Below are 27901 nucleotides of genomic sequence, written 5' to 3'. Positions count from 1 at the left end.
GCTGGGAGCTGCATCGGAGGAGACGGCCTGAAGCCAAAACTTCTAGCCCCGAAGTACACTTAGCCTAGGGTTCCAAGCAGAGCAACTGGAGAGCTGGGGTCTCCTGTATGTCCCCCTCATCCCTTAGCCGTGCAGGCGGGTCCTGGGATGTGTGACACGTGCGGGACCATGAGCTGAGGCAGCTATAAGAAGGGGCTGAGCTACAGATCTGAGGGCCATTGGCCGTTCTCCCACTGAGATGATCTCTACCTTCCCCACTGGGACAGAAGTGGAAGGGGTAAGGAGGGACAGCAATTTCTCTCCAGTACTTTTGGGTCATTGCCGGCATTTGGGAACAAAAATGTCTTTTTCCTTACGCTTGGCACCTTTGCAAGTATTTTCTAATCAATTCTTCACTGTGACTATTTGAGGTAGGTGAGAAGCCACTTCACCCATGGGGATAGGGAAGTACAAAGAGATTAAGGGGAACTTCCCTGGTGGTGCAGTGGTTGGGAGTCCGCCTGCCGATGCAGGGGACACGGGTTTGGGCCCTGGTCCGGGAGGATCCCACATGCCATGGAGCAACTAAGCCCGTGCGCCACAACTGCTAAGTCTGCACTCTAGAGCCTGTGAGCCACAACTACTGAGCTTGCGTGCCACAACTACTGAAGCCCACGCGTCTGGAGCCCGTGCTCCGCGGCGGGAGAGGCCACCACAGTGAGAAGCCCGCGCATGGCAACGAAGAGTGGCCCCTGCTCGCTGCAACTAGAGAAAGCCCACGTGCAGCAATGAAGACCAAACACAGCCAAAAATAAATAAATACAATAAATAAATTTATAAAAAAAAAAGAGAGAGAGATTAAGGGATGAGGCCTTGATGTGGTAGGGCCAGGTTCTGCATAGCTTCCTGGTCTCTTCTCCAGGACACATGGTCAACACACCAAGCTCTGCAGAAAACTGTTGGAATCATCTAAATAGAGACAGCCAGTAAGCCATGAGAAGGCTGTGTGACCTTGTTTAAGTTGCTTAACCTTTCTAATCTTGCTTCTCAACTGCAAAGTGCGGGCATTTAAGGCAATCTATATTCATGGTGAACCTGCTTTGTTGAGAGGATTCTAGGGCATCCAGAGGGGAGAGGCTATGTCCTTGACCCAGCTGACAGCGCTCAGATCCTTTCCCTCCTCCCGTCCTTAAAATTCTTCCCTGATGACAAGGGTGCAGGGCGATGGGGCAGTTATAAAGGGTGAGCTCAAGGGAGTTAACTCCTTTGTTGTGATAGAACAGTTGGGGATCTTGACTGCGTTGGTAGTTACACCAATGTACACACATGTGATAGAATAGCATAGAAATAGGCATGTACACACACAGGCACATGTGCACACACACACAAATGAGTGTATGTAAGACTGGTGAAATCTGAACAAGGTCTGTGGCTTTCACCAGTGTCAATCCACAAATGACAATTATACTTGTCAATTGTACAACTACGATAACGGCAGCTATTACCATTGGGAGGCACTGGATAAAGGGTACACAGGACTTTTCTGTACTATTTTTGCAGCTTCTTGCGAGTCTATCATCTTTTCAAAATAAAAAGTGAAAAAAAAATCTCCCATGGCCCCTCATTGCTCTCAGCATGAAATCCAAACTGCGCCAAGGACCACAGACCCTGCACAAATGGGCCCCCTGGCCTCCTCTGGAACCTCTCCCCCTCCCTCCTTTCTGTGCCTGGAGCTCCCAGCTCATTCCTTCTGCAGGGCTTGGGCCTTGCTCTTTCCTTCAACTCAGGTTCTCTCGCCCCAATTCTCTGCTTCTGGGAGAACTATGAGTTAAAGCTCTTCAGTTTAGCAGACATCAGTGAGACATTAGCAGACATCGGCGAGACATGGGCGAGTCTAGCTCTGGGTAAATGGTAAAATGCTAGATCAAGCTGCATACAGACGCCAGGAAGTTTCCAACCCTGGAGATCTTCAGGAAGATCTGATTGTTTCTGGACAGATGACTGTCGCTCACTTCAGTCATCTATCGCAGGTTTTATCACATCAAGTCACCCATGGTGGAAGGACCTGTGTTCTCCAAAGTCCGTCCAGCTGTAGGTTCAGGAAATCCATAAATGAGGTTGGTGAGGCATTGTTGCTCTGCCCATCGGGGCCCCACCGTGAGAGTGAGCTTCCTTAGGGCCAGGAGTGAGCCACTTCACCTCTCTCTGCATCTCTGGCACCATCATGAGACAGGCGTGGCAGAGCAGGGCCTCAGTGGATGCCGGCCAAATCATTGGAGGGACTGGCTGGGAGCTCATACATGGTAGACAGCAGACTCTGGGTCTGGCAGTGTGGGAAGCAGGCGAGGAGCCCTGGTGTCGTCTGCAGACTTCCTCAGCTTCCTCTTAGCGGCCTAGATTTTAGCAAACTGCATCAGGTCCTTACGGCGCACCGCTCATCTGCACGGCATCCTCCATCCAGAACGGCCCTGAGCTGCGGGCACAAATACTAATGTACCATGCAAATGCCAGCCCAGAGAAAGAGAGCCCTGGGTTGTCAATTAGCTCCCCCAGTACTAGCTGGAGCACCCAACCCCCTCAGTCACTAGGGCCAGCCCAGTGCAAGAAGGGACAACAGAAACAGAAATCATCTTGAAAAGCCGATGTTGTCACGCCAGTGTCTTGTGGCAGCCCGGGGAAGGGAGCTTCAATACAGGGGGAGGAGAGGGCCAGCCTGGCTGCTCCGGGAGGGGGCTCCCAGGGGTGCTTGGGAGAAAGGGTGGGTCCCTGCTCTTGGACGTGCGGCATCTACCTTCCCCTCTACCTGGCCACCTGCAGGCCAGGTCACCTGGGTACCAGCTTCAAGTGCACATGCCCCGTGGTGTCCTCTAAGCCAAGACAAGGCTCTTTGCAGATACTCTCCTCTGACCCGGGATAGTCACCATAGGAGGGAGGACAAGTGGTCCCCATCACCCCACTTGTCCTCTGTTTCCTCTAACTTCCTTCTGCTCCCTTACCCATTCCTCTGCTTTCTTTCCTTGGTGGGTAAAAGCATGAGTTTTGATGACAGATAGAACTGGGTTCAAGCCCTGATGCTACAGCTCACTCCACCCACCTAGGTGGCCTTAGGCAAATCACATCACCTCTCTGATCCTCAGTTTGTTCATCTGTAAAATGGAGAGGAGAGCAGAGCCATCGAGGTATTGCAAGGATCGAGTTTTGAGTAGTTAAGAATTTCAGGCAACATCCTCTGGTGTGCTAGAAATGTTACTCTGTTTATTTCTTAAATTCTGAACTTAATTTCTATTCACGTTCCCATTCTTGGTGGGGGGGGGGGAGAAATGAAATCTCAATAAACTCAGGATGCCCCATCCCCTGTAGGGTTGCCTGGGGTTTATGAAGCATTGAGCTGGGGAGTGGGCTCAACCATCAGTGTGCAGCCTCTCCAGGCAGGCAGCCTCCAGAGGTCCTGATTCCTGTACATTCTGTGGTCACAGCACCATCCAGGTCAGAGGTGGGCCCCCCAGCCTAGAGCCTAGGTTTGCTGGTTCTCTGGGGCTTTCTGGGCCTCACCCCTCCTGATCGCAGGGGGAAGAGTCTTCTCCTTGCCAGACTCGACAGGAAGAGCCGGGTCAGGACCTTGCTCCCAGAAAAGATGCACAGTGTGCAACACTCCACATAGAGGGCTGGTGGGGCTGGAAGTGGGTCTCAGGGCCATGTCCTCTCACCCCTCCATCCCCCCACACCCCCACTCTACTTAGGAAAGGGGCGGGGCATCCTCTGCCCCCAGATTCCACCACAGTCTGGGGTTTTAGAGCTGAATGTTCCACTGGAGGTGGGTCAAGGACACACTCCTCTAATCCGCTCTCCAACTGGCCTTTCATCTTAAGCCAGAGCCTTTGTAAGTTAAAATCCAAGAAGGTGACTCCATTGATTCTGTGTCATCTTTGCCCCAGGCAGTAAATGCCACAGGTCTCAATGTGGAGGAGGGGATGTGGTCACAGGACAAAACACAAGAAATACCTCCCAATATCTTGTAGTTTTAAGTTGCCTCAATTCTGCAGCCCTGTCCCAGAGTCAGCCCTCCGCGTAACAGCAGCCACAATTCTTTTCCACGTTCCTTCCTCTCTCTTCAGGCTCCAGTTGCTGCAGCAGTGCTGGGAAGCTGGGAGCCGGTGCTGACAGGTTCAGCCAGCTGTGTAGGGCCAGGAGCGTTCATCGCTGGCATTATTACTAATCATCACGCAGCTTGGTAGCTGCTCCCTCCTCTCCTCCCAGCTCACTTCCTCCAGGGTCTCCAGTCTGTAGAAGCCCTGGAGGGAAAACAGACCCAGTGTGCATCCCTGAAGGCTGGTGGCCACGGCTGCAGCTCCCAGGTCCTAAGGGTATGGGTGAGAGCAGCACCTGCCAGTCAGAGGGCCAGATTCCCCTCCGTATCTGTCCCTCAGCTCTAAGATGCTACACCATTCCTATGAATCCCCAGAGAAACAGTGCTAGAAGAAATCAGTTGCAACAGTAGCTGGAGGACTTGGGGCTAGACAGGGAGTGTGAGCTCTGGAGTCAGATCACCTGAGTTCAAGGCCAGTCTACTACTTCCTTGCTGTGTGACATTGATCAGGTCACTTAGCCTCTCTGTGCTTTGGTTGCCTCATATATACAATGGGGCATAATGAGAGTACCTACCTTATGGGGTATCGAAATCATTAAGTGGGACTAGGTATGTGACTGGCACATAGTAAGAATGGCATAGATGGTGCCTGCCGTTGTTACTGTAATTGGTATATAACCTAAGGAGAATAAAGAAGGGCAGTGAACGCAATTGACTCCTGGACATTTACCCAAAATTATGGATCCATATTTTGCACACACTTTAAAAAGATAAGAAATTCTGCCCATGGTTTCTGTCCCCATTGCCCCAGCCATTTCAGCATCACCTGTCCACCCTGCCACACCACTATGGCAATTATCCAGGGCGCCCCTGCCCCACTTCAGCCTTGCTCTGTCCCTTGCTCTCACCCCCACCCCCTCTAGCTCCATTCCTTTCTACCCAGTTCCACCCTTAATTTCTCCACCCTGCCTCCACCCTGAATTTTGCCCTCCTAAGCTGTCCTAAGTCCCTGCTCTTGCTGAGTCCAAACTTTTGGGTAGGGACTTTGGGTGGGACAGACCAGCCTGGCCAGGGTCAAGGGCCAGTTTGTTCACTGGCAGAGCTAGAGAGGTCATTCCCACTGTTTCTTGATGAAGTCTGGGATGTTATAGGGAGTTGTTTATCTGCCCTTTGCCCCTTGGTCTGTGGCTCTCCAAGCCAGCGGGCATAAACTTCTGCAACCCCAGAGACCCACTCAGGGTGTCATAAACAGGAGGCACTCACTAAATGCACTCATCAAATTGTGACTGAATGAATGAGTGAGTGAATGAAGGTTAATGATGATGTTAACGATGACCAGCATCCTTCCTGGAGCCTTGCAACCTGCCAGGCACTACTATGCTAAGGCACCTGAATGCTTCTTCTCAGTTAACCCTCATAGCAACCCTAAGAAATTGGCATAATTATTACCCCCATTTTACAGAAGTTGAAACTGAGGCTCAGAGAACTTAAAGTCACACAGCTAAGAAATGACTGGATCAAATCTCTTCATATAATTTTCCACCTTAGGAAAGAGTTTCTTAACCAGGTGTCCAGAGATGTGCTTCAGTGGGGAGACTCGTGAATGCCATAAAACTTTATGCAAAGTGTGAGTGCAGGCAGGCACAGTTATTTTGGGGAAGCAGTTTCACAGGTTTCATCGGATACTTAAATGTCTGAACATATTTGATTCCACGTCTCCGACCCTTCCTCCTTCCAGCCATCCTTCCATCCACCTCCGGGAGCCATTTGATCAATTTCATGAAGCACCTGCCTTGTGCCGGGTCTAGCGCGGCACCCACGGCTTCTCTGGCCTCCACAACACGTAATGTTTCAGATAATGCAAGCTGAGGTGCTCTGGAATGTCATTCCCACCTCCCTGGATCTGGGTAATTCAGAAGGGCTTTGCTGCCAATGTCTGGGCTGCGTGGGTGGCTGCACTCTGTCTGAACTCGTCTCAGCGCCTGGTAGAGACTGTTCCAACGCTGGAGAATGAAAGGGAAACACTTCAGGCAGTGCAGCGGTCAGGACATAAAGGGCAGAGCCTGTGTCCTGGCTTCCCCTGCATTCCCTGCAGCCCCCATCAGCCCCACTCCCTCAAGGGGCGCGATCAGCCTCGACAGATGAGGCCATGCTTGATGCATGAGGACGTGGCCCAGGAGAGGCTCTTCCTAGGCCCAAGTCCTATTCCAAGGTCTTTTCTTGCTCCTGGGAAGATGGGGAAGAAGGTGCTTGCAAAGGAGACCCAAAGGGGAAACTGAGGAATGGAGTTAGCATTTTCTGAGCCAGGACTGTGTTCCAGCCGGGGAAACCCTGTGCCGGGTGCTTCTGCAATCATGACCTCTTTCAGCCTCACCTTGCCACTGACATTGGTGGGATGGTTCCTCTTGCAGATGTGCAGAGAGTGAGACTTTCAAAGGTCAAAGAACATGCTCAAGGTCACAAAACAAGCACCACATGTGAAGCCTGAAGCTCTATCTACTTCCCTGCCCTCTGGAGAGCTCCCCCTCCCCCCTCCTCCCTCCCCCTCCCTTTCCCTCCCTTCCCCTCCCCTCCCCTCCCTTCCCCTCCCCTCCCCTCCTCCTCCCCTCCCCTTCCCTCCCCTCCCCCTCCTCTTCCCCCTCCCCCACCCTCTCCTCCTCCTCCTCCTCCTCAAGACATCACCAGTAGTTTGCAAACAATTATCCTACCTGGCTTCTCTGAGCATCCCCTACCATCTTATCCCATACTAACCTGCCCCCTCCCGATTGCAGTTTGTAATGATGAGAGCATCTGGTTGTCTTCAGCCCTAGATCACCAGCTTCCTGAGGGGCAGGGACTCTTGCCTCTTCTTGTTCGTTACTGATCCATGTATTTAAAATAGTGCCTGGCAGGTAGACGGTGCTTAATAAATATATGTTGAATGAATGCATGAATAACTAAATGAGCCCCAGAGCAAATAATAATAAATGACATTTGCAGAGTGCTTTACAGAGAGTTAAAACACTTTCCCTTTACTTTATGCAACTCAATCCTCACACCAACACCCTTGAAGGGGACCTGTTCACGTTTTACAGATGAAGCGGCCCAGGCCAAATTCACATGTAGGAAGCACGTGGGATTTGATCCCAGGTCTAGAGGATGGGGCCCTTTCCCTGCCCTGAATGACCTCAGTGTGAGTATCTGTGGAACACTTAGGACGTCCTGGGCCAGGCTGAGCTGTGCTAGAGGAGGACGGGGGAAGAGAGTGTATGCTTTGCTTTCTAACAGCTCACAGTCTATTCGAGGAGGCCAGACATGCATGTGGAACATTTGGGAAATGGTACAAGACAGCAGCTAGCAGAGTGCTGAATTGCACATGATCAGGTGCCAACCACTTTCCCTTCCTTGACTAATCTGAGTCTTTTAATACCAGATGGGGACCCTGAGAATAGATTTCCTCTGAAATAGATGAAGAGCAAGATGGAAGCCAAGGGGAAGGCTGTGAGTTACTCATTTTCACACGGCTCTAGCCCGGCACGATGTCTGGCCCTCAGCAGTCCACTCTCCCTAACCGGCCACACTAAGTGCCGGACGCCTACTCAGGACCTCGCACGCATGACCTCCCCACTCTTCATGGCAGTACTGCAAGGCAGGTACTAATGCAGTCCACAGAAGGGGAACGTAGAGTTCAGAGGAAGGACTCATCAGGCCCAAAGTCACACAGCTAATAAGGGACAAAATCGGGATTTGAACCCAGATCTAGCAGCCCCCCAGATTCATGCTCTTAATCTGACACTGCTGACTGTGTGGTGGGAACTCAGCGAACTGCCCTTGTCCGCAAGGATGGGAAGAGACATGACTGAGGGAGCAGTGAGGAGAGAGGGAAGCAAGGAACACAGCTTGTGTGTTTCGTAAACAGACAAGCACGTGTCTGCTTCAACAGGATCTCTGAGGGTCTCTGACAATCTCACCCTTTCCCCCTGTAAGCACCCTCCCAGGGGTACCCTAAGGAGTCCTATATGGGTGCTCATGTCAGAGGAAAGGCAAGGCCTTGCCTCCAGAGACTTCTGAGGGCATGCACAGGCCCTGTGAGTGTGTATGTAACTGCTCAGGTTGCTATAACAAGATGCCACAGACTGGGCGGCTTAAACAACAGAAATTTATTTTCTCACACTTCTGGAGACTAGAAGTCCAAGATCAAGGTGAGGTGCCAGCAGGGTTGGCGTCCGGGGAAAGCTCTCCCCTAGGGTTGTAGATGGTTGCCTTCTCCATGCTGTGTGTGCACATGGTCTTTTGCTGATCATACAGTGGTGGTGGGAGTGGGGGCCCTCTGATATCTGTTCTTATAAGATCATTAAGGACATTAATCTCATGGGGTCAGGGCCCCACACTTATGACCTCGTTTAAACCTTAATTACTTTCTTAAGGGCTCCATCTCCAAATATAGCCACTCTGGAGGTTAGGCCTCCAACATATGAATGTGGGAAGTACACAAACATTTCACCCACAACAGGGTGAATGAGTGAGCAGTCAGAGCCAGAGACTGCATGAGCTGGCTCACCTTCCAGGGAAGAGGGAGTCACAGCCATTGAAATCCATGTTGGTTGGGACCGGCAAGATCACCTAAGCGAGTACACTATATCAGGACAGCAGGAAAAATGGTCCCTACAGCCAGGTGAGTGATGGGAGGCTCCCTCTCTCTCCATGTAGTTCTCTCTTGCAAGTCTCCAAGAGGCAGGGAGCCAGGCTGTTGTTTTCTTCTTCTCTTGTCCCTCATACTTGTCGTGTATTCCTACTTAGACACATTCTTTGTGAGCATCTCATGGGTGATGTCTGCTGCATTGTACTGTGTGTGTGTGTGTGTATTTATCTGTAGATAATACCTACCACACAGGGCATCATCAGGAATAAATGAACTTTTATGCATGTATAATAAGTATCTGGTACATGGTAGGTGTACAAATGAACAAATATTTGTTGAATGAATGAATCTTCACTTGGGAGAGTGTGCTTCTTCCTTTGAAAGGCAAGGGTGATCTGGTAATCATCAGATGTTACTTACTAACTGGGTCACTGAGCAAAGAAAATTATTAGTTCATTCTTTCCTTCATTCATTTATTGAACATAGACTGACTGCACCCCTGTCAGAAACTAAGGGTTAGGCAGACCGTGTAGAGCTAAATCAGGGGCAGTCCCTGCTCTTAAAGACCTTGCAGTCCAGAGGGAGAGACAGACAGGGAAGGGGACAATGAGAACCAAGGTAGTGAGTGCTCTGATGGGAAAGAGTCCCCAAGTGCTGTAGGAACCCCAAGGGGGATACCACTGGGGCCCAGAGAGGGATTCCTGGAGAAACTGACACCTGAAGTAGATCTTCAAGGGTGAGCTCAGTTTGTCAGATGGAGAAAGGGTTGAGGGACATTCTAGGCAGAGGGACAGCCCTGAAGCACAACCACTGAGGGCACACTGGGGACTAGTGAGGGTCTGTGTGTCTAGAGCCCCAAAGAGAGCAGGGGCCTTGGGCAATGAAGCCAGACCACTAAAGGGCCTCATAATTCCTGCTCAGCAGTTTGAACTTTGTCTCGGTGACTTCATTTTATTCCCACTGCTCAGATACAGTCAGTTGTGAACTCCTCTAGATGACCTTACTATTTCAATCTGTACAATGGAGCAATTCATCTGCTTCTTCAGAGGGCCTTGGGGGGCGAAGGAAATGAGAGAATGGCATCCTAGCCTTTTGTAAACTCTCAAGTGCCGGTCCTGGTCACTCAGGTAGTGTGGAGCTGAGCAGAGGCCCGAAGGTGAAATGGCCTGGTGCTCCGTCCAGAGATATTTGAGAAAACTGGGGGCTGTACCATCACCGTCTCCCCAGCAAGGATCCCTCTGTTCCTTAAGTCCTGGCCATCCTAGTGGGTCCTGTTGTGACCCCAGGCTTCAGCTCCACCCCCACTTTTCTTTCCTAGCAGGGAGGGCAGGAGGGAGACAGGGCCGGCCCCTACCTGTCCTGCTCCATCATCCGGGATTCCAGGCCTCATGGACACAGATAAGCCCTGACCTGGCAGTTAGGAGAGCTGAGGCTTTAAATCTGGTGGGACCCAGAGGAGAGCTCCCCAGCTCAGTGGCCCACAGTATCTTCATCTGCCAACAGGAATGTCCCCATCACACAGTGATGACAGAGACCTGGGCTCCAAGTTCTAATCCCCTATCCTGGCCAGGTAACTTCAGGCAAATTTCTTGCCCTCGGTAAGCCTCAGTTTCTCTCTGTGGTGATGATTAGACACGACCAGACTAATAGCCACAGGGTGTGGGGTGATGTGAGCTATATAGCAACAGGCCATGAGGATGAAAGGGATGGGTGTTATTGAGTGCACCAAATAGGACAAGTGCTGGGATTTGAGAAAGCATGAAGTGCTGAATAGGTGAATAAAACCAGTCAGGGTCCCTGGCCAAGTCGCAGACCGCCTGTGTCCCGCAGAATGGCAGCTAATGGGCTGGAACGAAGGGGAGCTCTGTATCCTTGGGGTAGGACTATATGCCTGTATGGCTTCGAGTCCGTGTAAACATGGGTGACTGTGATGCTCTTTTGCACTGAACATGTGTGCGTCTGCATACCTGCGTGTTTGTGTGTCTACGTCTTGTGTGGAGTCCTAGGGATGCACCTGTGGCTGTTATGGGCTATGAGTCTGTGTGTACAACAGCAACATCTGTGTGGACTTGTGGAACCTGTGCACATATGTTTGTGTGACTGTGTGCATGAGGCCATATGTCGGGAAACCCTATGACCTGCAAACACTGCTTATAGTGGGAACCCATGCAGCTCAGGAAGGGCAGCTCCTCCTCAGGCTTGGGGGGAGCAAACCTTGCATTTCAGCACCACCGGGGAGCTGAGGAGAATCCAAACGGGTAGACCCAAACTTTGTCTTTTTTCATGAGAAGTCAAGATAGGGTTTGGGGTCCTGCCCCCTAACGATAGCTTGTAAGTTCTTGGGGGTCAAAGAGGCAAAAGGATGAAGGAGGGAGAGAGGGAAGAAACAAGAGAGTAAGGAAGTGTCCATAGGGGCCGAGGGCTCCTTTCCCCTTCCCAATTCCCTGTCATTCAAAGGTGGCCCTGGCGCCGGAGGAGCAGGAGGGCGCCTTCCTCCTAAGACATCCCATCCCGTGGGTGGAGCAGACTTCGCACCCCACGCAGGGACACACACACACACACACACACACACACACACACACACACACACACACACACGTTCTCCCGAGAAGCAGTCTGCTGCCCCCTGAGCCCCACCCATCGGCCAGGCGTCCGCACCCCGCGCCCCTCGTGCGCCCCGGCCCCGCCCCGCCCCCCCGGGGTTACCCGCCGGCCGCTCTCCGCGCGCCTCAGACTCGCCTCGAGCGCGGCAGGCAGGCAGGCGCGCGCGGCTCCGCTCCACGTAGTCCCCGCTCTGTTCATTCATGATTGGTACTCGGCCCCCCGAGACCCAGCCCGAGCGCCGGGAGGGGAGCCGAGCGTGCGGCAGGAGGGGCGGGCGAGCGCGGCTCCCGCAGCGCACGCGGCGCTGGCTCAGGAGCCTCGGCCGGGTGGGCGCACCGGCCCGGTGTCCAGCGCCAGGCAGGCTTCGGGGCATCGTTCTCGGTCCTCGGCGAGGGAAGCGGCAGGGCCCGGGTCCGAAGGCTCGCCAGGAACGGCTAGCCCTGTGAGTCAGTGCATGTACGGGGCTGAAGAAGGATAGAAAAGGCTCCCAGCGCCCTAGCCCCACGCTCGCTGAATACCAAGCTGCGGCGAGCTGCGGGGGGCTTTTTTTTCACCTCCTCCAATTCGGAGTAGAAGAGCCACACTGATTTCCTTCCAGCGGAGGGGAGGGGCAGGGCCCGAGGTCCCAAGTCGCACACAAGTCTTCGCTGCCATGGGGGCCGTCATGGGCACCTTCTCGTCTCTGCAAACCAAACAAAGACGACCCTCGAAAGGTAAGCCACCTCCTTCTTCCTTTTGTTCCCCTGGCTGGGTTTGGGGGTGCTCGGTGCTGGGTTGGGGTGTGCCTCCTGCCCCCCTTGGCCCAGACCCCCCTCCCCATGAGGAGTGGGTTCAGGTTCCTGTAACCAAAGGAGTAAGAAACCGGCGGGAGGATTGGTGTGAATACCCGTGAGCTGGCAGAGGAGGGACCCAGAGTGGGCTGCGGCCTCAGGGGCCACGGAACCTCTCCGGGGCACCAGGTGCCAGGACCCTACTCCTGGGGGAATCTCTAGGCACAGAAGGCAGAGACAAATTCACAGGTGGGAGGTGGGGACGATATTGTCTGAGTGTACATGTTGGGAAGCTCTTCCCGTTCCCATGACCGTTGGTGTTTGTGCGACTGTGGGCATCCAGCGAGGGTGCTCACATATTCACTCACTGCCCCCCACCCCCACCCCCAGCAGCGATGCTGTGCAGCCCTGGGGGTCCATCATCAGGGAGAGAGTGCTTTCTGCAAGCCAAAAGGAATCAGCTGCTGGCAGGTGATAAAACTCTCAGGGCTCCTGTCCTGGTGGCTTTAGGGAGTTGGGAGCCAGGGCATCACACGAGGGTGCTGCCGTGCTCTGGGAGCCGCCTGAGAGCTGAGAGCACTGTCAAGGTCTGGTGAAGAGGTGAGCTGACATCAGGGATTAGAAAGCATAATATCCCTGGGTCCCTCCTGCCTGCACTTCGGCTGAGATAAGCCCAGTCTCACCAGCGGGACAGTCATGAAACGGGTCCATGTGAAGTTGGGGGAAACGTGTTGCACCGCGGCGGACTGTGCAGGCCTCCTATCCAGCTGTTTGAAAGTTGGTTGTTGGAATAAAGACACTGGATGCGGTTAGGAAAAAGAATATGATGGGTTTGGTTTGTTTGGTTTTCATGCTCAAATACTACTGTGAGTGGTAGAAGGATTTTAAGTAACCTGACAGTTAAACGTTTAAGTTCTGCCATTGGAGCCCAGGTTCTGGTGACAGGTGAGGTTACAGTTCCTACCCCTTATGCTGGCTGGTGATTAGATCAGCCGTAGGATAATGGTGGACCCCAGGGTGCGCAATGAGTCCACTCTCAAGACTTGGTTGGTCTTTCCTGATTCAGTAGGAAAGTCTGCATCGCAGAGATAGCTCCCCATGAATAACTTGTCTTTGAGGGATCTCGACATCTGGCCCAGTCCCCAGAGGCATCAGGCTGGCTGAATACTGAGGAATAGGATCTCTGGGTGAAGATCTCAGGTGATGAAGCTGGGTTGGCATTCAGAGCCTAGAACATGGGAAGAGGCTTCGACCCATTTGTCCAGCTGCATTGTACATCCTCCTGGCAGGGAAGAGACTGGGTGCCGTTTTACCAGTCCTAGGCAGGACAGGTCTGCAAGCCTCGGCCCAGGACCTTGACATTAACAGCCCCACTTCTCACGGATCCTCAGATACTGCTTGACTGGGGACAACGTTCAGCAGCAAATCCTGGTCTCCTTCCCCACCATCTGACCACCATGAGGTCCCAGAGGCCAGGGGACTGTGGGGATAAGAAACTCAGGGATTTGTTTTAATATATTTTCAATGCCTGTGGCACTCCTGGGAGGCAGCTAGGTGTCACAGAAAGATCTTGGACCCTAGAGTCCAACAGATCCTGGGTGCAAATCTCAGCTCCATCGCTCCTTCCTTACGTGACCTCAGGCAGATCCTTTCACCTGTCTAAGCCTCAGTTTCTTATCCATAAAATGGACAGGATACTATCTCCTGGCAGGAAACAGGGTGTGGAGGGAGTGGAGAGAGGGAGGACCCTGCCTCATCTACTGTGTCGGCTGCAGCTACCAGGGACCCAGAGGAGATTGCTGAAAGATGCCAAGATCAACTGAACGATGGATGTGGAGTTCCTCCCCTAGGGCTGGGCAAAGATTATGAGCTGAGACATTGCTCAGACGTTACTGTCTACCATTCCCTTTTCCTACACAAAACTGCAGGTCACCCCAGATGGATTCCCAAAGGATTCCAAGAGGCCAGAGCTCTTTGCTTCTCTCTCCTAGGAGTCTAAGAAAAGAGAGGAGGGGGCACAGCATTCAGCGAGCCCCTGCTGTGTGCCTGACACAGTGCCAGGTGCTTTATCTGCGCATTCTCACTTAACTGTCCCAACAACACTTGTTTGAAGCTCATTGTGGGTCCAGGGCTAGTGGATGGGCTGCCATGACAAGCTGCCCCGAGCCTGGGGTGTCTGGTCAGCCCCATCTGCACAAAGCCACACCACACTGGCTGGAATTGTCCAGGGCTCCAGCTACGTACATCCCCCCCAGGCCTTTATCCTGGAGCAGAGTCTTATCTTCCTGTCTAGCTCAGTGGAATGCTGGTCAGCAGAAGATCCTTTCTTCAGGGCTTGGAAACTGGCTGGAAAGGCTAGTGATCAGGGATCACTTCTTGGTCAGGTTCCTTGCCCCATGGAGACCTAGGTTTCACCTTTGTAAAAGGCGGAAGTTACATTAGACGTTTTCTCAGGTTCCATCCAGTTCTCAAATTTGAAGATTTCTGTTGCTGATGCTCTTACCAGAGCTGCCACTATGATGTCTGAGACACCAGCCTCAGAGCTAATTGCAAACAGTCAGAAGAGAGTGGTGGAGATTTTCAACTCGGGAATCGGTCTCCCTGCTGGGTTCAAATCCAGGCTCTACCACTTACTAGCTGCGTGACTAAGCCTTATTTTCCTCAACTGGAAAACAGGGACAGTAGTAGTTACCATCTTAAAATAGCTGTTGTGCTGTGTGGATTTCAGGAATAATGCAAATCAAATGCTTAGCACGAGCTCTGCTACATAAGTAGTCAGCAAATTTTAACTACTATTCAATTTATGGCTCTAGTGTTTAGGGCTTCCAAATGCCTAGAGTAAGCCATCCTGGAAGTAGTCCATGCCTGTTGGAATCCTCACAGCTCAGTTCTGGAGCGTTCCTTCTGCCGTGTCCAGGAAACTAGGACCCAAACCTCACGTGCTCAGATGCTGGTCCTGTTGCTGCAGCCCCTGCTGACCTCTGCTTTGTGGCTGGTCCTGAAAACATTGTATCTTGTTTAACAAATACCCTGCATGTTTTGAAAATATAATTTGGAATCACATACATATAAAGCTCCACATGATTTAGTGGCGAGGGACATGCCTAGCCCAACCTGGGTGTTCAGGGAGAGCTTCCAGAAGGCCACAGAAATCTAAAGTAATTGAAGAGCTATGTCACTGAATAAGAAAGTTTCAAATTCATTTCCTATCCTTCTCTCCGTTTGGGACCTTTGTTTGTCGTTAAGTAAGAATGAGAAAAGTCCTGCCTCAGAGATTCAGTCTCTGCATCCCAGTCCCGGGTAGGGTTTCTGGCTCCAACAGTTTTGTATGTGTTTATCATACAAAGGACACGGCTCTGGGCTTAAAGGATCGGGTTATCAGGGGTGATCAGATGAGGATCACGCAGGTGCAGTGGCTGGGCCTCTGTGAGGGGCACGGGGCGAGAGAATTTAGGGAGAACGTCACTAGCCCAAGGGCATCTCAATGGAAATTTGCCTATAAGCAAATAAGCCTACTTTGCAGGAGTGGCTGGGTTATCCATCCGCCGTGACCGAGGGAAAGCATTCAGAACCTTCAGGAAGGACTGAGCTTGGGATCTCCAGAGTGTTCATTGAATAGATGAGCCAACAAAATCGCACAGCTTTTGGATGCTTTTTCCAAGGCTACATGGCAAGTTAGAGACAAATATGGGACTGGTCCCCTCACTCCTAGACCAGTGAGCATCTCGGAACCTCAGGGACCTGATGGAAGCACAATATTCCTGATGAGGCCAGGTTTGGGGGTTATTGCTCCGGGCAGCATGTTCTCCCAGCATATTCTCCCAGGAAAAATCTGGGAGACCAGTGGGAGGCAGCCAGGCGTAGAGAAGCAGTAGCCCTGCCGTCACACTGTCCTGGGCTCAAGGGACCTTTGGCAAGTCATTTCACCTTGGAAATGTCAGTGTTCTTATGTCTAAAAGAGGAATACTGATTTACAGAGGTGTCCATGCCCTGAGCATTACCCATTTCTGCATCTTTATCCATCCTTTTAACTCTGTGTTACCCTTCCCCCCACTTCCTTGTCTAATAGTTAAAATTCTGCCCACATTCCAAGACCTCACTCAGCTATTTCCACATTCAGGAAGGCTCCCCCAAGCCCTGGAAAGAAGCAATTTCTCCCATCTAAATTCCTTAATCTTTTAAGGTGTGCATTCTCATGACTCTCAAGTCATGCTTTGAATTAGGCAATTGATGGAGGTGTTAACCCCTCACCCGATCCCCAGAGCATCAGCTTCTCAGGGGAGCTGCTCTGAATCATCCTTCATAGTCCCCAGCTTGGTTCCTTGCACATAGTAGGTACGCCATAAATCTTTGCTGGAGGAACTTATAAATAATGGACTGCTTGGCCACTTTCTGTTATTTCCTGGAATTGCCCACCCTGAAGCAAAAGTTAGCTTCCCACTGGAATTTCAGTTACCAGCCCTCTGCCTGGAATGAATTCTTTTCTTTGGTCTGCTGGCTTTGAATTGGCTTTGTCCACAGAATGTACTGAGTCTGTTTACCATTAAGCAGGGAAGTGCTGAGAACAGCGTTCCTGCTCCCCAGCCCCCCGAGAGTCACAAAAGTACAGGGAGACCATACCCAGTGCCGGGCACAGTTCTGGTCCCTTTATCCCAGAAGAAAGTCAAGGAAGCTCAAAGCGAATGGGGAGAGGGAGATGGTAAAGACTGAAAGATGGAAGTGAAAGGACTACTGTTTGAGGTTTTTTTTGGCCTGGTCCCTGGAAAAGGATCGTGTCTTGGACTTCCTTATATGCCTGGAAGGGTTTTGCTCAATAAATGGTTTGTAAATGTACAAATGAGCAAGTGAATACATACATTAGCAAGTGAGTGAAAGAATGAATGATTGAATGAATGAGGGGATAAATAAATGAGTGAATGAATGAGGAAGCAGATGAATGACAGAAGGAATGTTTGAAGAAGTGAGTGCATGAGTGAGTAAATGAATCCATAAATTAATGAATGATTAATGAAGTCCCAGAAAGGCTATGATAGGAGGCTGTCTTTGCACGAAGAGCATGGATAGTCATGCTACCCAAATCCTGGATCTAAGCCCCCCACCGTGGAACGTGGAAGGAGTCAGTGGTACAGGAGGCCCTGGTACAGATAATTAATAGTAAACTTATAACAAGTGCTTCATGAAGAGCTGAAAATTATAAGTTCAGTCAAGAAGAGTTCTGGTAATTTTTTGGATATCTGTACCTTGGGGAAGGTGGGAAGATGGAAAAGTATCTCTAGGCTCTCACTCTTTTGTTGATTCATTCAAAAAACTAAAGTGAGGACCGACCCTCAATGCCTTCCCTTGTATTTCAGGTTCCCCTTTGTCTTGTCTAGGTGAGATCAAGAATCTGTGTATCTGTCCACTCAGTTATTTGTTCACTAAGTAATCCCGTAAGTGTCCTTTAACTTTGCTTCCCTGATGTTTCTACCCAAGATCCCCCTTGGCTTCCCCACTCTCCTTCCACTTCCACCTCCCAAGGTGAACTCCTACACACCCTTCAAGACCTCATTCAATGTCACCTCCTCCCAAGCTCTTGTGGGCAGAGCACATTTCTCCCTCCCCTGCTCCCCTACAGCTGTTGCTCCTTCCCTTGGCTACAGTCCCGAACAATATGTGATTATGAATTTACGCATTCGTCTCTCTGACTAGCTCTCAGGGAATGAGTCTTATTTCAGGGCCTCTGTCAAGGCCTGTTGCTGATGGATGTTGTCTGCATGGAGATAAGGATGGATAGACCAGGTTGTGAGTCCCTGATGGCTCCAAGGAGTGCAGGAATGCGGCCTCGCAGATGAGAAATCCGGTCTGCTCATGGGGAGAAGTGCTGCAAAGTTCTGCATAATGGCCCTGGAGCTGATGTTCCCATTCATCAGGCAGAAGCTGAGCAGTATTGGGGGGCGGGGGGGAAAGAGAGAGAGAGAGAGAGAGATACTGTGTGTGTGTGTGTGTGTGTGTGTGTGTGTGAGAGAGAGAGAGAGAGAGAGAGAGAGAGAGAGACTGAGAGAGTCCTGAGACTTTCAGACAATTTGACTTATCTTTAAATGCTTCCCCTCCCTCCAGGTAGTGTTTTAAATAGGTCACCTTTAGGGAGTAGTTGTGATCAGTTGGGCTATCACTAGAGTAGCCGTGGGAGCAGAGCATTGGATTAATTCTTCTTATTCCAGGCCAAACTGAAAGCTTCACTGGGGCAGTTGGGGGATGGGGGGTGGCAGTGGGAGCTACAGTCAAATCGGAGAGTTAGGAATAGGGTGTGCAATGGTTAGGACCACTGGGTTAAAGTAAGAGACTTGGGTTCAAACTCCGACTCTGTGACTTCTTAGCTGAACCTCTGAGCCTCCGTTTCCTCCTCTCTAAAATGAGGGCAATGATGGTGTCTCCCTTATCTCCTTAGGGCTGTGGGAGGGGCCCAGGAGGTGGTGAGCACAGTGGTTCACAGAAGGTGAGATGATTCTAGCAGCTCGGGGCAGTAGTGGCTTTGCTGCTGCCTTTTGTCCCATCTCAGGGCAGGTCCCTTCCTCCCCTGTCGCTCCGTCTGCACTGTGACTGGATGGTCAGTCTGCACGCTGATGGGCGTTGGTGATCCTTGGTGATCTCTGTGCCTTCGAGCTGTGGCCTCTGAGTCCACCCCGTGGGCCCCAGAGCCATCATCACTATGGCCACTGGAATCCCAAGCAGTTTCTCCGGTGACTTGTGTGGGAAGCCGTCAGTTTCAGATGATGATGAAATTCCCAACGGTGAGATAGGAGAACAGGGGTCATCAGCAGGGTTAATAATAATAGTAATAGCTAACGTTGACCTGGCTTCGCTCTGTGCCAGGCGCCTTGCTCTGCCCTTTTCCTGTGTTATTTGATTAAGCTCCTCCCAGCCCTGGAGAACAGACCCTACTACAGTTTCCATTTTGCAGATGAAGAAACTGAGGTTCCAAGAAGGGCAGTGCTTTGCCCAGAGTCTCACGGCGTACGGATAGCAGGACCTGGTTCCGGCTGATCCCAGAGCCTGAGCTTTTAACCTCACCAGCCTCCTCCCCTCCTGGCCTCCCCTCGAGGAAGAACAGGGTGTGTGGAGACGGGGGAGAAGGCATCCAGGGATAGACAAAGCACCTCATTAGCATATGGAACTACTGAGCCATCTGCAGGCCTTGAGCAAAATGCTTTTCACCCCATCTCCAACAGCCCCTGGATCTGTTTCCATTTAATCTGACACTCCAAAAGCCTGAATATGAAATGACTGGGGGCAGAAGGTCAATTAGCAAATTCATTAATAGGATTAAACATCTCTCCTCTGTGCTAATCATTTCTGTGAAGTAAAGTCTTCTCCCTTTGTTACAGCCATCGTTGCCTGTCAGAGAAGGATGGAGCGCTTAAGTACCTCCAAGGCTGTTAGAATTTCAAACCATCAGAATCGGACACCAGAATCAGTCTGTGTTTTCACAGGGTCCAGAGAGGCAGGGAGGGATCAGTGGGTGGATGAGTGGTCATCCTTGCAAAGGAAACGAACGCAACAACTTGCTGGTGCATTTGCTTTCTGCTTTCTCGTTAGTTCCCTTCCCGTCCTTAGCCACACATTGGCCTAAATCTGTATTACACATATATATGTGGTATAGCAGGTACAGACACATGCTCTTTTTTTTTTTTTTTTTTTTGTGGTACGCGGGCCTCTCACTGCTGTGGCCTCTCCCGTCGCGGAGCACAGGCTCCGGACGCGCAGGCTCAGCGGCCATGGCTCACGGGCCCAGCCGCTCTGCGGCATGTGGGATCTTCCCGGACCGGGGCACGAACCCGTGTCCCCTGCATCGGCAGGCGGACTCTCAACCACTGCGCCACCAGGGAAGCCCCCAGACACATGCTCTTGATTACACAGACCTGGATTCAAAACCTAGCTGTGCAACTTATTAGCTATGTGACCTCAGGCAGGTCCCCTTGCCTCTGTGAACTTCCGTTTCCACATCTAGAGAATTAAGATATTGATGGTAATTACCTCCAAGGTCGTTTTGAGAATTAAATGCAATAATGCATGTAAGATACTGTGGTCAGAACATAGCAAGGGTGAATTAGAGGCAAGTTACTGTTGTTTGGAGCCATGCCACTCAAAGTGTGGTCCTCACACCAGCAACCTCTGCATCACCTGGGAGCTTATTAGGAATGCAGAGTCTCAGGCCCCTACTGAATCTTGCATTTTTAACAAGATCTCCTGGTGGCTTGGATGCCCACTGCAGTTGGAGAAACATTGACTTAGAGCACAGAGTATAGTGCGCATGTGTGTGTATATATTGATATATATGTATATATGTAATTATAGGATTATATATCAAACTGGCAGGGACCTTTGAAGCCTTCTGGCTTAAGTATCATTTTAGGATAACCAAACAAGTCCAGAGAAGGTGAGCGGTCTGCCCACAGTCACACAGCTTGAGCGTCAGCCCTGCGATCTGAACCCCAGGCTTCCCCAGCACTGCTTGTTTTTATATGAATTGCCAGGAAGTCAGATTTCCCCAGATCGGCGTTTCTGCAGTTGATCCTTTTTTCTTTTTTTTCCTTAAATGAAACAGAAGGGTGGGACCACGTATGCCCATTAAGTTTTCATTTGCTAATTTAAAATGTTATTCCAGCCAAGTGAGATCCTGAACCTTGCTTCTACCAGCCATCACCTTAGCTTTACCTCCAAGATCTATGCTACCTGAAGGTGTGGCAAGGGGACATTCTAGGTCTTCATCTAGTTGGCTTCCAAGACCGTAGGCCAGGACAGGGTGCAGGACAGACTGGTGTGAACTACTGACATCTCTCCACAAGGGTTTTCATTGACAATGCTCAGTATGGCAGAGTAGGCTGGCCGCCTGGATTCTGAGCAAAAGCCTTTGTGTGGGATTTGAAGCCCGAAGACTTGACAGAAGTTAATAGGAATCTAATGGACAAAGGAAGGGCCTGAAGCGTGAAAGTCAAATGCCTTTTCCAGGGGGCCTAGTAGGATGTCTCTGTTGGAAAACAAACGAACCATCCTAGTTATGGTAGGAAGCTTTCTGCACTAAGCAATTAATCAGGACTCCTCCAGGGTAAATAGGCTTGTATAGGGTAGAAATTGGAGAGATGGGGAAGCATTGCTTGAAGAGGAGGAATTCTAACTTTTGAAGGCCTGCCATGTCCCAGAGCCTTCTGCGTGCCGAATCTTCTTTCATTTCTGTAGTAGTCCCATGATGGATGTTTTGTTATCCTTATTTTGCAAATTGGGAAACTGAGGCTCAGGGAGGTTCTATGATCATCCAGTATTAGAGAGCAAGGATTTGAAGCATGTCTGATTCCAAGTTACCTCCTCCGGCCTGAGGGCACATCCAGGGCAAGCAGGCCTCTGACCCCCAAGAAGAGGTTGAACAACTGTGGCTGCTCCCGAGCTTTTAGAGACAGGAAATGACAGCCACTGGCCTCCTCACCCATCCGACCTTGGAACCAGAAGAAGAGGAGGGCTCGGCTGGCGGCCAGGAGTGGGCTCTGGAGGCCACAGGGCGCCCAGCTGCCTTTGGGAAGCCAGTGCATTAGCATTCATGTGATGGAGGCTGCACTTTCTCTCCATCCCTGGGACTCCTCCTTGTAAGACTCTCCCAGACGGTCAAATGGTCAAATTGCACAATCAGCAGGGTCTCTTAGAGAGTCTTCCCGGCTCTCTTCCTTCCCTTTCTTAGTGCTGACACTGGGCTCGATTAGACTCTTAAGCCCTAAAGGCCCAAAGGCTAAAAGACTGTGTCCCCACCACCAACTGCCTCACCATTTGCTACTTAGATAATTCGAAACAGAAACAGTAAGATAAGTCTAAAGAAATGAAATATTTCTTTATTTTTAACAAGATCTTTTCCCATGATAACTTTTTTGATCATTTTTTGAAATATACTTTCAAAACAGGTTTTTTCACAAGTTTTGATGCCTCCACTTTGCTGGTGCTTTAAGCATCTCTTGAATGTGCCTGTTGGGTACGTCAGCCTCAGAGTTGGAACCAGACAGGAAAAAGAAAAAACTCATCTGCATTGAGCACCTACTGTGTGCCAGGCACTCTGCAAGGTGTTGACAAATATAACAATATTTTTAAAGCTTTTATAATAAGAAGAACAATAGTAAAAAGAAATGACGTGTGTAACACTTTGTACCAAGTACTATTCCAAGTACTTTTGATACATTCAACTAATTTAACGCTCACAGCAATCCTATGGGGTATATACTATAATTATCCCCATCTAGCAAGTGAACTCTCCTACTATGAGAGGTAGGCATGCATCCCGCCATTTTATAGATGAGAAAACTGAGACTTGGCAGCAAGTGACTTGTCTAAGTCCCTCCAGGTGGCTGGTAGACGAACCAGGGTTCACACCAGCTCTGACTGACTCCAAATACAGCCCCACTCATTTCCTAGAAGCACCCTGCTTATTTGCTATGTCCCCAGGGTGCACTATAAGGATGGGTGGGAAGGCCTGGGACTAGAGACTGAGTATTGAATCCTGTCCTAACTTTTTCAGGGGCACCCTTCACTCCCCGCTGCCTATTGCATGTGTCCCTGCCTTGTGCTACTATCCTGGGTCTTCCTGACCTGCCTGAGCCACCCCTCTGCACATTGGTCCACATCGTGCAGCCTGTCCGGGAGCCACGTCAGGCTCCCACCTACTTCCCCTGAAGGAGAAGCTGCCAGAAGGAGATAAGAGTGATGTAGGACACTGCCTTTGCCCTCAAGGAGCTTCACACCGGGACAATAATAATAATATTAACCCAAATCTATAGAGCTCCGACTACGTGCCAGACACTTCAGCAGCTTGGTTTTTGTGTAAATCTTATAGCATCATGAGGAAGTCAGCACTGTTACTTGACCCTTTACAGATAAGGAAACTGAAGGACTGAGGCATGAGGAAGGAAATGTCCAATGTCTCATCTCTCATAAGTGGCCAAGCCAGGATGTGAACCCAGAGGGTTTGATTCCAGCGCCCGCATGCTTGTGTTATGCTGTGGGGCTTCCGGGGAGGGAAAGAGCATCTCCTCCTGAGGGGCAGGGCTGGAGAGTCAGAGAGGAAGGCCGAGAGAGGTGGCGTTTGAGGTTGATAACAGAGCTAGGGCTTGGCCCAGGCAGGAATGTAGGTGGTGAAGTTCTAGGCGGAAGGAATAGCGTGAGAACGTCAGTGAAGCAGACAGCAAGAAAGGAGAAGGAATAAACAATGACAGTGATGCTTGGCACGTTTGTGCCTTGGAGGATGTCACTGGAAAGGCTGTTATGAGAAATGGGAGGGAAGAGAATGGAGGCAGAGACCGGAGTCAGGCTGTCCACCTTTATTGAGGTGGAGGAAAGGGTCCTGGCAGGTGATAGAGAGCAAGGACGAGCACAGGACAAAGGAAGTGGGGATCAGGACTGTCCCTTCTCACCCCACCCTGTTCCCCAAAAGCCTCCCAGGGATCACTTCCGCCCGCCTCCACTCCCCCCACCCTCCCAATGCACTCACTGTTTGTCCTGCATGATTTAGCAGTTGATCGCCTTGAATTGCTCTATAATCACTCCCTGTAAACATGCATCACTCTCCAGTAAGAGTACATTTTCCTCAACAACCGACCGGAACTTTTCTTTCTGCCCTTCTGAGCTCCTCCGAGAAGCTCGACACAGTTCTGAGCCCACGAGTGGTACTTGGTGACTTGAACTGACATTTCACAGAGATGCAGGAGGACGTGGGATTCCCTAATTGGGATCAGTGCGGCAAAGAAACTTGGACATAGCTCTGACACCACCCCCTGTGCCTATCCACAGTATCTGAACGTCACAGGCTGTGGTATAGTGCAAAAACATAGAGCATTGGGGGCCATTCCATAACTGCTTACTTAGAGTTGATGGAGGAAAGAACAGGTGTGGGGTGTTGAGTAAAACAGAACCAGAGGCCAGTCTAACTCCCCTTATGAGCTGTGTGGTTGAAGAAAATTGCTTGACCCATCTCTGCACGTCAGTCTCTTCATCTGTTAAATAATAACTATCATGATATCAACTCATTGGATTGTCATGGGGATTAAGTGAGACAATGTGCATGTCTGTGGCAAACTGTAAGGCAGTGTATAAATGTGGGTGTCAATATGTAGATGGTGATAATGGTCACCGTGGTAGTAACGATCTTGATGACGGTGGTGGTGATGATGGTGGTGGTGTCGGTGTTGGTGGTAGCAATGGTGATAGTCATAAGGGACGATGCTATAAGTGGTAGTGATAATGTTGATGATGGCAGAGGTGTTGGTGACGGATGATATTGGTGACTGGTAGTATTAATGGAAGTAGTGGTACTGATGATAGGTGGTATTTATGGTGATGCTGGAGCATGATGATCTTAATGGTGATAATGATGATTAGAGTAGGGATAATGAGGATAGGGTATGAGTAGTGGTATTAGTGGTGTTAGTGGTGTTAGTGATAGGAGTGCTATCGTGGTAGTGTGGTGAGGGGTGGTATTAGTGGTGGTGGTGATAATGGCAGGGGGGATGTTGGCGATGGTGGTGGTAGTGTGGTGAGGGGTGGTATTAGTGGTGGTGGTGATAATGGCAGGGGGGATGTTGGCGATGGTGGTGGTAGTGTGTTGAGGGATGGTATTAGTGGTGGTGGTGATAATGGCAGGGGGGATGTTGGCGATGGTGGCGGTGGTGATATAGTGGTGTGAGTAGTAGTGTTGGTGGCAGGATGATGGTGGTACTGGTGGTAGTAATTTAACGGTGCTGATGGAGGTAGTAGCACAGGTGGATTTGAGGCTGTCATTCCCTTTGTCCAAACTATCTTCCTTGACTAGACTGCACAGAAAGATTTCCAACCCCCAGAATTTGAATTCCCCCAGATATATTTGTTAACAATAGGAATGAATAAGACAGTTCAGCCCATGCCTCTACACTTCTACTCTTATTCGTGGTTGGTACTTTCAGAATGCTTTTCATATAAGCTGCCTTCTCGACACTTGCCTTCCCAGCATGGAGCACATTGCCATGCCTGGTACATAGTCAGTCTTCGATAAATATTTGTGGAAGGCAAGAATAAAATTGCAGGATGAGGCTGTGCTCTTAGATGAACTCATCGGTTAAATGTCCCATCTCCAAAGGTATGTGGGGTGATCAGGCAGCTCCCCAGAACACCAGAATGCACCTGCACTCACGCCAGGACCAGGGTGGTTACTGCAGCAGCCCTTCTTACCTGGCAAGCTGGGAAGACTGCCCGGGGGCGGGGGGGGGGGGGCCCTGGAGGTCAGCCTGGCCCAACCACGTTCTGCCCTGATTCTGCACTGACTTCTGAATACAAGCAACAGTGGAGAAAATGGCATCTCCCACCAGCTGCTTCTGAAGCGTCCATGCTTCCTCCTCAGCGCCCGTTTTTTGTGTAGTAAGAAGGAGAGGCACATTCTGCTTCTAGAAAAGTTCTTCTTGGCAGCAATCCCTCCCCCCACCCCCGGAGGGAGGGATTATGGAAGTGGCTTCAAGTCCAGTACCTCCATAGCCCACCTTTTACCCTGGGCAAGTTAGAGTCACCTGTAGGGCCTCTGTTCATCTTGGAAAAGGAATAATCACATGCCGACACTGTAGGGTTCTTGTGGCTTTTAGGTATGTGGCACATAGTAAGGGCTCAGTGCATGGTAATGGTTTTTAATATTGGTAGCATTTATTATTCCTGTCACTAATGGAGCGATTAATATAATAGGTGATGAATAACGATAGACCAGAGATTTTATGTGTCCCTCTTTGGTGGAACCTTTATGGCTTGGATTCACCTTGAATCCTCTGGTCCTGGAACTCTGAGCCTGAGGGGGTCCCCTGAATGGATCACATATTGTTGGTGGGGTTGTTTAGAAAAATGAGGATAACCTGTCAGCACTGGGGACCGGGTACTATTCTGTCAAATAAGGAATTCAATTTGAAGACCAAATAGTCTTAGATTTAAATCCCAGGCTTACCTCTTATTGGCTGTGTGACTCGAGGTAAGTTACTAGGTGAACCTTAGTTTCTTTGTGTGTCCAGTGAGGTTTATAATACCGACCACATCAGCTCCTTAGAAGAGTATGAAAAATCAAGTGTAAATGGAGCTAAGGATGAGGATTTGTCTCCCAGGCAGCTCAGGACAGGAGGTAATGGAAAGACCAAAGTGGTTTTGGGATTAGAGCTGCCTGCAGCCTTATCTGTTATGGAGTTGATTTATTGTCCCCTAAAACCCTGGAACGGAATCAAGAAGGGGATGAAGGGAGGGAGTGGGGGTCATAAGAGTATGGAAGAAAATGTAAACATGTAGAGTGCAGGTATCAATAGTAGGCTGCCTACCCGTAGCAAGCACTCGATGCAGAGAGAATTCATTCGCTGTTGGCATTTTTACTGTTGCGACGGTTATTGTTGTTCAAAGGTGTGTATGGGAATCCAGGTAGAAAGGAGAACTCAAGCGAAGACACCGAGTGAGGGGATAGAGTGATGGACAGAAGCTAGGCTGAATCTATTCAAGGTTACAAAGCACCGAGTGCCATCTGGAAAGGATGGAAACTGAGGCAGGCTCCCGCCCTTCCCCAGACGTCTCATATCACCCAGTGACTCTTTAAAGGGTGTTTGGTGCACGTGCATTTGTGTAGAGAGAGGTAAAGGGTGCTACCTTGAATGGGACATCGGACACCGGGCTGGGCATGTCCCCTAAATTATCTCATTTAATTGTCACACAGTCCTTTGAGGTAGATACTGTTACTATTTCTATTTTAGAAGTGTGAAAACTGAAGCTCAGAGAGAACTGACTTGCCCAAGGCTGAAGGCCAAAGTGCAGGGACGGCGTTGAACCCAGGCCCATCTGTCCCTTAGGTCTCTGTAGTGCCATCGCTCAGAGACTTTACACCTACTACCTGGCATTAGCTCCATTTGACACTTGAGGAAGTTGAGGCTCAGGAAAGCTGCTTCTGTGGGAGCTCAAATCGACGCAAGACTAATCCCAGTTCTCCTGGCTGCGAGCTCTGTGATCTCTCCCTGGTGGCTCGCACATCATTGGAACTGACAACATAAAAGTCTCCCATCCCTTCTCTCCTTCTCTTCCTGCCTTTCTTGGCTTTCTTCCAAAACTTTGGAACAGCAGTAAACTAGCTCAAGAGGCAGAAAGGCTGTCGGAAGCTCAAATCTGAAACCAATTTTGTCTTCACACAACTTCCATCTGAGCTGCCTGGGAGACAAGCCCTTCTCCCGCCACCGTTGCTCTCATGTCAGTGGGCAGCAGTCAGACGAAAAGACTGACGTATATTGTTCCTCTTAATCCAGACCCCACTGAATGCACAGAGCGTTCCATGTAATGGTGAAATGCACACACTTAACAGCCAGGCACTTCTTGTCTAGAACCTGGCTCTGTCTCTCTTGAGCTGTGTGATCTTGGGTAAGTCATCTACTCTCTCTGAACCTCCGATCTGTCTTCTGTAAAATAGGGCTAATAGCTCCCTCCAAGGTTGTTGTAAGGATTAACTGAAAAGGTTAATGAGACCAAAATATAAACCACACTGAGAAAAGGAACTGCCGTGCAAAGCATAAAACACCTGCCTCGTAATAGGCACTCATTTGAGGGTTAACAGTGGTTTTGGTTGTTATGGTTTGACCCAGTGAGTTCTGGGCTATAGACTTCATAAATATAGGCTTCTCTGCAGCCACAATCTTAGTCCCTAGCACAAGTATGATGGTTCCTGGTATGTGCTATCATTCCCTTATCTATTACCCATGGCAGAAATTGATCATCCATCATAGTACTTTTTCCTTCTGAGCCAGAATGTGACTCAGAATCCTTCTTAACACAGCATTCCAAGCAGTCACTACC

The 27901-nt window shown here is 50.2% G+C and overlaps 1 protein-coding gene across 5 annotated transcripts in view; it reads left to right on the top strand.

The window, feature by feature from the left end:
• The window catches only part of KCNIP1 (potassium voltage-gated channel interacting protein 1), a gene marked incomplete at both ends in the record, with an annotated part of 357573 nt that overhangs the window by 121432 nt on the left and 208240 nt on the right, over positions 1-27901 (top strand). For 3 of the 5 annotated variants that reach the window (XM_082835807.1, XM_082835802.1, XM_082835806.1), the window contains one exon: positions 11944-12004. The exons of the other annotated variants lie outside the window; for them this stretch is intronic. In XM_082835807.1, the coding sequence (XP_082691933.1) occupies positions 11944-12004 (61 nt within the window). Of the gene's footprint in view, positions 1-11943; positions 12005-27901 lie in introns of those variants that run through there. 5 annotated transcript variants of the gene reach the window in all.

The sequence above is a fragment of the Leucopleurus acutus genome (assembly GCF_964270905.1).
Source record: "Leucopleurus acutus genome assembly, chromosome: 3".
Classification (NCBI taxonomy): domain Eukaryota; kingdom Metazoa; phylum Chordata; class Mammalia; order Artiodactyla; family Delphinidae; genus Leucopleurus; species Leucopleurus acutus.
The sequence above is the reverse complement of the archived record's forward strand: the minus strand, read 5'-3'. Positions and strand labels throughout refer to the sequence as shown.